Raw genomic sequence first — 13,959 nt, forward strand, 5'->3', positions numbered from 1 at the left:
TATTCTAAATACAAATACCTATGATAAGCTCTGGCTCCAACTCATTGTAATCATCAAGCAAAGAGCACACATATAGTTTCTTTGAATGCTTAGCCATGCAAGTAGGCTACTTGTGGCAGTTTGATAATACTGATGAATTCCAAAAAGAAATACTAATTGTGTTTGTAAACTGGTTTGTTCCTCTTGGCATATTAGACTGTATTAGACTCGAGTTTCACTTTTATGTTATTAAATCAAGATTAGGGTTTTTATTTGACCACATCATTAGGGCAACTAGGTTTGAGTCCTTGCCTATGGCTAGCCTATAGCTGTGGGCTATGTAAATGTATGCTCAGTTAAAGACAGGGGAGTAAATACACAGAGAAGGAGAACCCAGAAGCAGATATACAGGAAGAGAGAGTGCGCCACAAACACAGCCCGGGGAAGAGAGATGAGCCTGATGGTCTACAGCTGACCTTGGGGCGAGAACTATGCAGCTGAGCCTGGAAAGAAATGAGCCCCAGGAGAGAGATGAGGCTTACCCCAGTCTACAGCTAAGATTGGAACAAGCTGGACCACAGAGCCTTAAGAGGAAGAGGAAGGCTGAACCCTTGCAGACATCAGCAGCCATCTTGCTCCAACATGTGGCAACAGACTTTAGTGAAGGAAGTAAAAACGCTTTATGGCATAACTGTAAGCTTCCACCCCAAATAAATACCCTTCATAAAGCCAACAGATTTCTGATACTTTGCATCAGCACCCCTTTAGCTGACTAATACATTACTGCCTCCCAAATTGCTCTACATTCAATTTAAGATTATGCATTGTAATACTTTTCAAAGTACTAACTTACATTCACAATTTTTTTTTGAAACTCAGGCATTAAAGACAGTTGCCAGGCTCCTTCCATCCATTTTACCAACTTTTATTGGTCACCCATGTGTTCAGAGTCTGGGAGCAGGCATTACTATGAGGAATGACAGAGAATTAAAGGCGCAGTTTTTTTAGGGGATGAGAGCAAGAGAAGGAGCCATGGTGTCTTTAACATACACACGCACAAACAGAAATCAAAATGTTTTAGAGGCCAGAAAGACTTGGTCAATGAATGGTGTAAAGTTAATTTATGAGGCAGACTTACCAATAAGAACATTAAATAATAACACTTTTCAAGTCATGTATCTATCCTCCTAAATAGATAAGTATTTGGGCTGATATGTTATCCAACCTGTCATTTATTACATTATCTGTAAGGCAGCTGTCATTCCTGAATTTTAACCAAACAACTTCCAAAATGTTTACAACATAATCTGTTTATAAATTACTGCCTATTTGCATAAACTTAAATATGGAAAATATCTTTTTAACAAACTTTAAAATACAAAGTTTCTAAAACGTGAAAAAAAATCATGTTTTTTAAATCTCCAATAAAGACAACCCAATTGATTTACCAATTTTTAAAAAGATAAAACTGAACTGCCACTTGTGTAAAAAATCTTACTGTAAACTTCTGAGGTTTGAGTTATATTAAGTAAATGTTTTATTTGAACTATTAAGAATATATTTTAAATAGAAAATCAATAAAATGTAGGAAAAAATAAGAATAAAAAGTAAACCAAGCACTCAATTCTTTGCTGTTGATCAAGCTTCATTAAAAACACATTAAATTTAAATGATCTGCATTATTGCAACAATGACACAAAAAATGAGAAAATGCAATAATTGAAGAGTAAGAGGACATGTTACAGAAAGGTGAAATGCAGCTACTCTACTGAATACTGAAGTCTTGTTAAAGAAGCACATCTTGTCCCCTCCAGGCACCATTCCTTTCTACAGGCCAGTCTGCATAAGAACCCACCATGGCATTCCAGAAACACTTACTAAAACAGATCAATTAATATATGAGAGATTTTGAACAAGCTCTGAATTACCAATATGTTCCTGGTGAATATTAACTTTATCAGAAACTTCAATAAAAAGAATGCCCCATTCCCTGAGTGCCTCGGGTAATCAAGGATTAGCTCTGGGTCTCTGTCAACTCACGCTCAACTTGCAGAGCTGAGGCATCCAGCCGACGGAGCTCAAAAAACTGGAAATCCCACCACTCCCTAATTCTGCTGCCTGAGAACAGCAGATCAATTAATATTTCTCATCTCACCTGTGATGGCATTTTGCTACCAAGTTGGGAGAGATGAGTTACATTAATTGCCAGTCTCAAGGAGTCCAGAAATTGGTAAATATTTATATGATGTCAAGGTTTGTTGCCTCCCGGAAAAGAATTTCACCATTTATGATCTGTTTTACCTTCAGCCTTACTATAATTCCATATTTATGAACATAACATAATGGGATTATTGTGGCTAGGACTGTAATGTGTAAGGGAGAGAATATGAATTATCATGGTGATTATTCAGACATTGATTTGCAGCAAATTGGCTTTAGACGAAACCATAAAGGGGACAAAATTTTCCTGGGCACACCCCAATCTGAATACATCAATGTTTATCTCTCTCAATTCTCTCATGCCATCTTCTATTTAGGAGTCCATGGTCTGTAACATGTCTCCTGCATATTCAAATATTCTCTTCCCTTATGCTCCCTCCTCCCATTCCTCGCCCAAACTGCCCTTCAAGCAGCCTCTCTGTCTTGCCTGGTGGGTGACCCATTCTGAGTCTCATTAAAGTGACTAATACTCAATTAGTAATCTGTGCTTCCCAGAGGTACTGGCATTTAAACAGGAGACTTCAGGTGATGCAATATCCCTTCCTCCTTCCCTTCCTCCCTTCCTTGCATAAATATTAATTGTGCATTGTCTATGTGCCAGCTACAATTCAAAGTGCCATAAATAAATCAGTGAAGCAAGTCCTTACTGTCTCGAAGCATTCATCCATATGGGAAAATATAGAAATAAACCACTAAAAACATAAATATATAGAATGTCAGTTAGTTGTAAGCACAATGAAGAAAAATAATAAGAATATGGAGGATAGGGAGTGCTGGGGAGGGATGGTGCAATTTTACATTTGTTATTTGGGGAAAAATCTCATTGAGGAAGTTAAATTTAAATAGAGACATGAAGGAGGTGAGGAATGAAGCAAGTGGATATCTGCGGGGAAATGCTCTGCAGGCACAGGACACAGAAAATTCAAAGGCCCTGGGGCAGAAACAAGGTCAGCATTTTGGGTTTGAAGAACAAAAAAAAAGAGGTTGTTTTGACTGGAATGGAGTAACAAGGGGAAGAGTTAATAAGAGATGAAGTGAGAGAATTAATGGGTGGGGGGTGACCACAGATAATTTCTGAAAGATGTTGAATTTTATATGAGAAGCCCTTGGTATGTTTTGTGCAGCATGACATCATCTGAATTACAATATTTGAGGGAGCGCTTCAGCTGCAAGGTTGAGATAAGGTCAGAAGCAGGGAAGCCAAAGAATCCAATAATCTTCCAATAATCCAGTTTGAGACAATGATGGCTTGGGCCAGAATAGAAGCAGAATAGGTGGTGAGAACTCAGCAGATTATGAATATGCTTTGAAGGTAGATCCAATGGGTTTGCCTGATAGACTCAAGGTGAGGTGAGAGAAAGAAAGGAATCTAAATGAATGACTTGATGTAAAGTTGTAGAAGCTATACAAGGGTCAGTTTCAGATGTGAGAAGAAAGCATGGGGGTGGAATAGGAATTTTCAGCAGCCTCTCAAATCACACCACTTTCTAATCACTTGTTTTATGCCAGTTCTGGGTAAGAATAACGTACTAGTCAAAATCTGGGTAATTCAGACCCAAAATCCTAGAAGACCCTCAACTATATAATAAAAGTAGTAATCTTCTAGAGAAGGCAATGTAGTAAAGTGGAAAAAAATGGTATGTTCTGGAATCAGTCTAACCTGGGTTCAAATTCCATTTCTGCCATACACCATCTTTTGGGGACCTGTTTAGTTCCCTCAAGCTGTAGTTTCTCTCTGTGCAAAAAGGAGTTAATAAATCCCACTTAACAGGGTTATCAAGAAAATGGTATGAAATAAAGTATAGAGACTGTCTATCACAATACCTCATGCTCAATAAAGTTAATCTTAAATCCTGCCCCCTCTTCTAAAAGTCTATTCTAACATTTAACAACTCAGAAAAATCCTCTCCTGATTATCATGCGTCTCTTTTTCTTCAACTTCCTTCAATTCTATTCTTATTAGATAGAAGAACAGGACTAGACTGCCACAAGATAAAACTTCACATTCTTTAAGGTAAAGATCAGAGACCAGAAGAGACTTTCTGTGGGACTTCAGAAATGATTATAATAAGAATTGTCCACCTTCAGAATGGAATAATAAAATATAATTCTTAAAATTACCTTCTCTCCTCCAAAAAAAGAATAATTTCAGATTATCATTAGTGAAAATAACTTAAAAAAAGAAAGGAAAATTTATTTACACAATGACAGATTTAATGTCTCTGACCAGCTCATGGCAAGAACAATTAATGTTTCTTAGAAAATACTTCCCTTATAATCACTGTAAACCACACATGTATGCACTTCATGACCACACTGAGTAATCTCACTGCCAGTCATTGAAAGATGAGCAGAAATGAGGAAATACTTTTTAAAAAGTCCAAATAGCCCTGATGGATTAAAGAGGGACTGAGGTATGGGAGCACAATCAAATATCATGAAGGATCAAAGTGGAAAATTCTTTTGTTCCATCAACTGCACCATATAATTCCAAGATTCCAGGCAGCTTATAATGACATTTTAAGTAGCTTTCAGTGCTCCAAGTGGGCTCTGGCAGGGCAATTACACGAAATGTCAGGACATCAAATATGTAAGGCTTGGAGTAGGAGATCAACTTGCAATGACTCCGGATACACGACTGCTGTAGGCCTGACCTACTGAAATTATATGTTTTAATAGGTTCTCCCAAACAAAATGTTATAAGCTTTAGAGTATAAGCAAAGGCTTACAGATAGCCTCACTACAAAATTGCTTTGGCAAAGAAGATTTGACTCATACAGAACAGCTTTTGCTTGTAAGTGCCTTTATCACCATGTATATATGAAAGTGCACAGGTTAGCCATGCCAAAACAACCCATCACCACCACCACCACCGCCATCATCATCAATATGAAAAATGTATTATACTCTTTGTGTTTACAGGACATACATCCATTTAATTGCTGGAGTCCAATTCTAAGGTATTTGCAAGGGACTCAGATAATTCAGAAGGACCGTATTATTTTATTCTATCCTCATCCAGGCCTACATCCAGGAGATATGGACATGATCATGTCTGCATCCTGTCGATTGTCTCTGAAAACAACTCAAGAGAAGTAAAACATTTTCTCCTTTCAATTTTAGGGACTTAGGGCATCACAGTTAAGTAGCATATATTAGCTCATTAGCTAAATGAAAAGTGCCAAAACTTCAGTCTTGGATAAAGCATTCATGGTTCTGTCAGGCCATCGTATTTTATACTCGTAGAATTCTGTATATGCTCAGCTTAACTCTCTCTCAATTACATACAATAGTGAGGCAAATAAGAAGAAAAATCAAATTAGCTTTTTTTTTTTTAATTATGTGACTCCAGTTGGTGGTATGGTTTGGCAGTCAAATTGCTTTCTAAAGGATGTTTAGTTTAGATTCTCATTAAAATTAGTTTGCATGCTCCAAGTGTTAACTAACTTATGACTAGGGGAGGCAGCCTGGGCACATGCTGGGTGGCAGATGCCAGACTAGAATATAAAACTTTCTAGAGATGGTTACCAAGGATAGTAATTGAAATTAGTATATATTAACTAAATGAGACAAACCAGCAGAGTATTTGGATCCTACTCACATCCTCTGAAGGTTGAGAGTTTCTAATTCTATCATAGAAGTGAAGCTTTCAACTGCATGTCTAAACAAATGCACACCAGGTGTACAATTTTAACACACATCTGCAGTTAGGAACTTATTTATAACCAAACTAATTACTGCCCAGAACATCCAGGCCCTCAAGTCCCTAGTTTTGCTCTGTGAGTAAAGCAAGTTCAATGATACTCTTGCTTGTAGGAAAGAGAAAAATTCCATCTTCTGACCTCCTCCTAGCTCATTCCTTAGACCTGTCCTGTGTTTTCAGAAGAAAAAATTACCAGAGTCAGTAGTCTCCACTAATAGAAAATTTTCAGCTTGGAAAAGAGAAGATAGAAAAAGTGACAAGATGGATGACATCATCTGTGAAAAGCCATTGTGTAGCAGAGAGGGCAAACTTTTCAATGTTCTTCCAGAAGGCCTTCTCATTAGAGTCAACAGTGAAAGTGTGGAGGAGATATAAACGTGAGTGGGTGCAATAAATTTCCTTTAGGAAATTTCCAACTCTCAGTCCTAAGAGGCAAATTTCTACTCAAAACTCAACATAAAGAACTTTCTAGCAAACTATGCATAGAAGGGAAAGGACCTCCCACGAAACAATGAGCTCACAGATATTTAAGCAGAGCCTGAAGGGTCATCTGTCAAAGATGCTGCAGAAGTGATTTTTTTATGTAGGTGGTAAAGTAGATGACTTTCTGGGTTCCTTCCAACACTTCTGAAAGCAATGATTCTATGCTTGCCTAGAAATTGGGGAAAGCTGTCTCCATGAGCTGTGGGGAAGGAAAGCATCTCCAGTTGCACACATTCATGTACTACTCTCTCCCCACCTTGGGGCAACAAATTTGGTTGCTACTCACTGCAAGGGTTGCTGAATGGGTGAAGCAAGGATTTGAATGTGGAACAAGACAGAAATTTTCCTAAGACCATAGAGTAGTACCCTAAACAACAGTCCTCTTTCCTATTCTCTTCCACTGAAGCAGAAAGTTGTTTATTTGCTCCCTAGGATGGACAAACACCGAAAATAGGATTATGTTTCACTTAGTGGTTCTGTGATAACAAAGATGCCTTCATGGTTTTTGTTTGTTTGTTTGTTTGTCTTTGAGAAGGTACTTGTAAAACCCAGTGAGGCACATGAATCCAGGTTAAAGAATTTATCATCAATTTCATCACAGGGAAGATTCTAAAAGGCAACTTTAAAAAAATTGCTAAAAGGCATGATTGGATTTGGGGTGCAAAATAACATTGGTCTATGTGCCTTATGAATGTTTTTTCTCCAAAAAGGAAAGAGGCAGTAGGTTCCTCAAGTACAAATGACCTCAAAATTGTTAGCAGATTTTCTCTGGGCTGGATAGGACCATTTAAATCAGGTTTTTCTATACTGTAAACTATCATTATCATTATGGGGGGAAAAGACCCCTCCCATGATTGAGTGATGCAGAGATATACTCCTTGCCCTGTAAGAGTTTTCAGTCTAGATTCCATAACACCAACACGAAAGAGCAAGCATGCACCATGGTGTATAAATTCAGGCAAAAAAATGAAGGGTTTCTGAATCATGGAAGGCTACAGGGGAAAGAGACCCTGAAACACATTACAACTCTTATCTTGGATGTGAGATGGTTACATGATTTGTCTGACTCATGGTCAGGGCTCAGAAAGTGTTCCGTGAATGAGTGAGTTAGTGAATAATTTTGTTAGGGTCACACAATTAGGAAGTTTCAGAGCCAGTGGCAGAACCAAGTTCTGACTTCCACCACAGCGATCTTTCCATATCAATGCTATAGAACCCTATTTTAGAACATTGAGTGGTGGTATGGGAAAACATAATTTACCTTGGCCATATTAATAGTAATAGAGTAAGATTCTAAGAAAGAAGAAACAATAAGGTATGGTGGGAAGAATGTGGGAGGTTAAATACCTAGGCCAAAAGTGGGAAGAGTAATCATTTGAATTAAGGTCTCCTGATTCCCAGTCAAGGCTCTGGAGGATGCAGAATCAAGATGCCGAAAGAGAGGGTCCAACAGGTTGCTTATGGGTTTTGTTTTTTGTTTGGTTGGGTTTGGGTTTTAACCAGTGTGCTTTAGTTACCCGTTTAGAAAACTGTATATTATGTGTCCCCTAAGGTGGTTTCCATAATTCTTTAGTTGAATCCTGACTTGAAATAATGACTTTAAGTTTTGTTAAAAACCAGTAACCACTGGTGCCTAAGAAAACTTAAGTCAAGTTTCTGTGATTGTGATCTGAAAACACTTATATATAAGGATGTTAATTGTGGCAGACACACACAAACATACACAAATATACTTTACAAATAGTATGTCCAATGATATAGAACTTTTAAAAAGGTATTATGGTATGTAATATAGTTGAATATTATATAGTCATTAAAAGTGTTATGGGAGTGTATTTAATGATTCAGCAAAATATTAACAATATATTTGATGAAAAATCAGTGTTCCAAAACTAATCAAATGTATTATGGAATAGTGATATCAAGAATACTATGTAGCCTTTAACAATAATGAGGCAGATCTGTACATACTGGTATGGAGAGATGTCCAAGCTACACTAAGTTTAAAAAGCAAGTTCTAATTATTTTAACACTATGATCCCATGTGTAAAGATACAGATATACATGTATATGAATGCCTGGTTACTATATAGAAAATCTGGAAGGATATACCTGAAACTGTTATGGAGTTTAACTTTGGGGTAGGGAGTAGACCTATGAGGACCAGCAATGGGGAAGGAAACTATTTCACTTTGTGCACTGATTGGATTTTTAAATGAGCATATCTTAATTTCATAACATAAAAATGCACTTTAAAATTTTAAATATATAAAAGTGGAATATAACATTTAAAATATTACTTAAGAATGACTGGAGAAGCCAAAGGGCTTATTTGTGCTTTTATCCAGGGTAAGGGAAAGAATTTGCCCTGGTGAATACATTTAAAAAGACAATGGTTACATCCCATGTGTCATCCTTGTTCATTGTGAGGTTTTCACAAACGCATACAAAAGCCTGAAAGGATATACAATAAATATTAACAGCGATTACCTCTTAGTATTAACATTGTAAGTTATTTTTTTCTTCTTAATCATATTATTCTAACTTTGCATTGTAACCATTTGTTACACTTATGACTGATTTTTAAAAGTGCAATAAATAATCCTTTAAAAATTCTGATTCCCAAAGTGAAATGTTTACACGCAAAAAATTACAAAATAACATCGTAACATGGAATATTTCTAACTGGGAGCTTCCCAGTATACTTGCACCTTGTAAATGAAGTTGAACTAAGTGATTTTTGAATTCCTTTAATATGACATTTCTCTTTACCTTTTATCCTTTCAATTATCTTACTTTATATAGATCTTCTTATTTTAAGTTTCTTTAAAACTTTTTGGAAGGAGACAAGATATAAATAAGGAATAAATGAAAGAAGAGGGCACCATTCATATTATGTTTTCCTAAACAAACATTTGCTATAAGTAATAAGTAAGAAACCTAATTTATCATTTATTTGGGAAAGGGCTACGGATGGGTTTTACTTTAGTACCATCTGCAAATTGAACTGTGAAGGTCACATATTAGATTCAATGTGCTGCAGAGGAGATGCCCCTCTTCCGAGTCACACAATTTTTTTATCTTTAGTACTTTTATAGGATTCTCCCCTCCTGCTTTGGCCAAATGGTCCTTTGGGCAGTTGGGACATGTAGATATCTAGGGCTTCACCATCTTGCAAAATCCATGAAAACCCAAGTCCCAGAAATTTAGTAAAATAGTGAAGAAAAGTCACAGTGCACCGGTCCTCTGCATTTGCCCACTGACCTCCATAATATTTCCAAGGTGAACCTAGGTTTCTTGGGAAGTGCTGGTGGTGCCCATTATACCTTCACACAGGACTCTGTATGCATGGGTACACTGGTCTATTTAATCTATCTTAAGTTTTCAGAAGTGGTCCCTGGGGTTGTGGTACCTAACAGAATTATCAGTTTTGTAGGGCGCAGTAGAAAAATGGCCTTGGTCTGAATGTCTGTTATTGTCAAAATTAATTAAATCCCAATAGTGCACTAAATTGGAGATGTAATCTAGTGAAGCTCCTAGACTGCAAATTTAGAGGAAAGTTGATATTTTCTCTTCTTTTTTCATTTAATGTTCTAAGTAGAGAAGACTTTATTCATCCTACCTTAGCTGAATAGTGCCCCAAGGTGATCTTTTCCTCCTAGAATTCCAATAGCACTTATTCTCATATTCATACTTCATAATGGCCAGCTTATTTTTTTCACCAGTCTGTATCTGACCTCCACAGCTGTACCATTAGCTATGGAGCTAATCTCATATGCTCTTATGCTTCCCCATAAGGACTTACCTTACAACTTTGCACATGATAAATAATCAGAAAATGCTAGAATTTTGGAGCTGAATGAAAATTTAAAATATCAGACTCCAGGACCAGAATAATAAAATAATTGGGTTTAAATCTGCACTTTAGGTATTTGGCTCTTTTGGAGCTCCAACTTTCTCTTGAGCAATCTGGATTTTTGGCCAAGTACCATCATTTAGTCATCAGTTTCTTTATTGGGAAAATGAAGTTGACTGTAACACCATGAAATGCAAATGAGATCATTTATATGAAATTATCCATTCATTCATTCATTCAGCACATATTTTGTCAGGCACCTGCAAGGCCACTGGGATACCAATGGTAAAAAAAAAAAAAAGAAAAGAAAAAGGCATGGTTTTCTGTTTTCATTAAGTTTATGGTCTAGAAAGAGAGACAAACATTTATCAAATGATGACAAAAATATGCAATTACGAACAGTAAGAAGTGTAATAGAGGAAAGTACAGGGTTCCATGAAAGCATAGGATTTGGGATGAGGTGGGATAGGATTTGTCTTGTTGAGGCTTCAGGAAAGGTGTCCCTAGCACTTTGTGAACAAGAAAGTTGAAATCTACCAGAGATATTAAATGATCTATGGCTGCTAACAGTAGTCTTGCTAAACACTGAATATAAATAGTTCAATCTCCAGGTCTAACCACTAGTTTACAGGAAATAACATTATTTTTTACAATATGCAAAATCCAGAATGTGATAAACTCTGAGAAAAACGACCTACTTTCTTAAAAAATTTTTTTGCAAAGAAAGAAAAAATTGGGCAGAGAAATATCCTGTAGATTAAAAGGGGATTAATGGATATATCTATCAAACTCAATGGACTGTCTTTGGATCTGGCTTCAAAGAACCAACTGAAAAAAAATTGACAATTAAGAAAGTTGAAAAGTGACTGCACAGATATTTGATGGTACTAAAAAATTAATAATTTTCATGTATGATAAAGCTATTGTGATGTTTACACAAGAGTCTTTATCTTTCAGCAATACAATACTGAAATGTTTATAGATGATATAATTTGATAACTGAGATTTGTTTTAAAATAATTCAGGGGAGAAGGAGGGGGAGTTTTGTACAGAGGTAGCAAGAGAGGCCATGAGTTGCCATTTGTCGAAACTGGTGATGTATGGATGAGGGTTTATTGTCCAATTCTATTTTGTGTTTGACATTTTACATAATAGTTTTTAAAGCATACAGCATAGCTGGGAAGACTGTATATAAAAAAATGCAACCAATATTACAAAGTAGCATAAGGAAAATGCCATCTAAATTATACAGATAATAAGAGTATACTGGAGTGTGTGAAAATAGCTCTTTCAGAGAATGTTTCTAAAGAACTGTGAAGAAATGTGAAGAATGGGGAGGTGTCAAGTAAACAAGTAAACGGAGAAGAAGGGAAGCACAATCCAAGCCTAGGATCAGTATGAGCAAAGATGTAGAGCTCATAATTGTGCACATATCCTGGCTCTCTAACTGGTTAGAGTTCAAGTCTCATTTGGTAGGGGAAATATTATTTACCTCTTCCTATTTCCAGTGAAATCAATGTAGCCAATAAATGGGTTCTTTCTTTTTAAATTGTGGGAGATGGCCTAGGAGGCAGAGAAGTAGTAACTGGAAAATAGAAGACAACTGGACATTGCATAATGCCATGAGCAAAAGAAAAGGGTGGCCAGCTCTATGCAGTGGCTATGGAAAATGAGTACTGACAAGAAGACGCTGATTGACTAGTAAAAGTTGAGCTTCAGTAGTATTTTATCAATGTGTTGTAAGGGCAGTGTTGAGGTGGAGAAGATCAAGAAATGCAGCAACCACATGAAAGCCAAATAAGCAAACATAGACCATTTGCTAGAGTTTAATGGGATTGCATGGTTTAACGTAGAGGAGAAACAGCTCCCAATGGGGGAACATGCTGGAGGGAAAGATGCTACTCCATGCTTGCAACCTCCTGTAGACAAATATCCATCCCACTATTGGTGTGTACCAATAATTTTTGGTCAAATGCACATTGTTTCCTCATACATCTTTTTTCTCCAAGATAGATACATGAGGAAAGCATTAGCCATGGTCACATATCCTGCCCTCTAATTTAACAGTCTTTAAAAAAACCTGTTAGAAAATAAATGAGTCTTCTATATATTGTGGAGGAATAGAATCAGTAAATAACTCTTCTCCCATGGGATGATCATAACATGGAAATAATCCACATAAAGATATTGCAAACCGTAGCATTAAGACGTCAGTTCAAGGTCTACATATACACTAGATACATCGTGAAGGTCCTTAATTTCAGATTGGGTTCTTTTAGGGACAAGGCAAATAACCTTAAACATGTGAGGTAAAGTGTTTGAACATAAGGAGTGGTGAGGCAAGTGACAAAATGATCTGCACACCAAATCAAAGCACTCATATCCAATCTTACAAAACACTATGTGTTCACGTTTCCCACCTCATTTTATCAATTTTCATCAATGAAGTTGTGAAATTGTGCAAGGGGGAGTGAGGGCGGGGAGTTGAGATTTAAAAGAAATGGAAACTAGACACTGGGCTTTCCCTAAGCCCTCAAGTGAGATTCACCTTCTCCCTTCAAACCAACTGTTTGAATGCACATTTGGTAGGAATATTACCACCTTGTCTTTTCCCAAAACCGAGAGGAAAGGGAGAACATTGAAGGTTCGCTTTCTCACACTACATCTCGTTTCCGCCAGAGTGAAAATTAATATGGGGGCAGGGCATGGGCAGGTACCAGAAATACTACTAATAACAAACGCAGAAGGGAGTGAAGCTGATTTACCATCGCTGGTGCCGAGGGGGTCTCTGGCATCAGCCGGAGATGAAGGCCATCTCTGGAGGGCTGCCGACGCCAAAACAGGCCTCAGGGCTTGCAAACGCGCCCGCAGGAGGTAGAGCGCGCCCGGGGCGCCCTCCTTGGAGGGCGTCTCCTCGTCTGGGTCGGCTGGGGCCGGCTTCTGGGCAGCATAGGCGCTGAGAGCAGCGATCAGGTTCTGCCTGTCCAGACCGCCGTCCACCTTAGGGCTGAGCTCGTCAGGCTGGAGCTGGCTGAGGGTCCGCAGAGGAAGATCGTCGGGGTAATTTGCCGGGGACATGGGCGGGTAGGTCAGAGCAGAACTACTTCCCTTGGATTTTTGAGTCACGTAGGTCAGGATGCTCTCGGGGAAGGGCTCATCACTCTGGAGGGAACAGAAAAACAAAAGCAAGACACGTGGAATCTCCATGGTCAACCAAGCTGCCTTAAAAATGGTGTTTGCTCTCAATTTTCAAGGTCCTATACAGCACCAGGCATCTCTGAAACCAAAAACAGGCACTATAATTTACATTCTATTGATGGACCAAGTTCCATCTGTCCTGAATGTTATGTGCATTGTGTGTTTTTAATAACAGCTTTAAGATTTAATTCACATACCATAAAATTTGGAGTTGCCTATTATGAACATTTTGTCTAAATGGAATCTTACAATATGTGGCTTTTTGCGTCTGGCTTTTTCAGGAAGGTAACCATTTTCAAATTTCACTCATGCGTTAGTTATCAGTACTTCATCCCTTTGTAAAGCCAAAATATTTCCATTTTATTGATATATTCATTTATTCGTTCATCACATGACAGACACTTGGATGGTTTCCACTTTGGAGCTATTATGAATAATACTCTATAAACATTCATGTTCAAGTTTTTGTGTGCACATATGTTTTCAATTCACTTGGGTTTTTAATTAATCTAGGAGTAGA

General features: G+C 37.5%; 1 protein-coding gene across 4 annotated transcripts in view; it reads right to left on the minus strand.

The window, feature by feature from the left end:
• Window positions 1-13,959, minus strand: part of PTPRN2 (protein tyrosine phosphatase receptor type N2) — a 1,274,829-nt gene that overhangs the window by 722,467 nt on the left and 538,403 nt on the right. For all 4 annotated transcript variants that reach the window (XM_058297618.2, XM_058297617.2, XM_071215383.1 and 1 more), the window contains one exon: window positions 13,007-13,403. In XM_058297618.2, coding sequence (XP_058153601.1) covers window positions 13,007-13,403 — 397 coding nt within the window. The remainder of the gene's footprint in view (window positions 1-13,006; window positions 13,404-13,959) is intronic.

This window comes from Dasypus novemcinctus, chromosome 5, assembly GCF_030445035.2.
Source record: "Dasypus novemcinctus isolate mDasNov1 chromosome 5, mDasNov1.1.hap2, whole genome shotgun sequence".
Taxonomy (NCBI): Eukaryota; Metazoa; Chordata; class Mammalia; order Cingulata; family Dasypodidae; genus Dasypus; species Dasypus novemcinctus.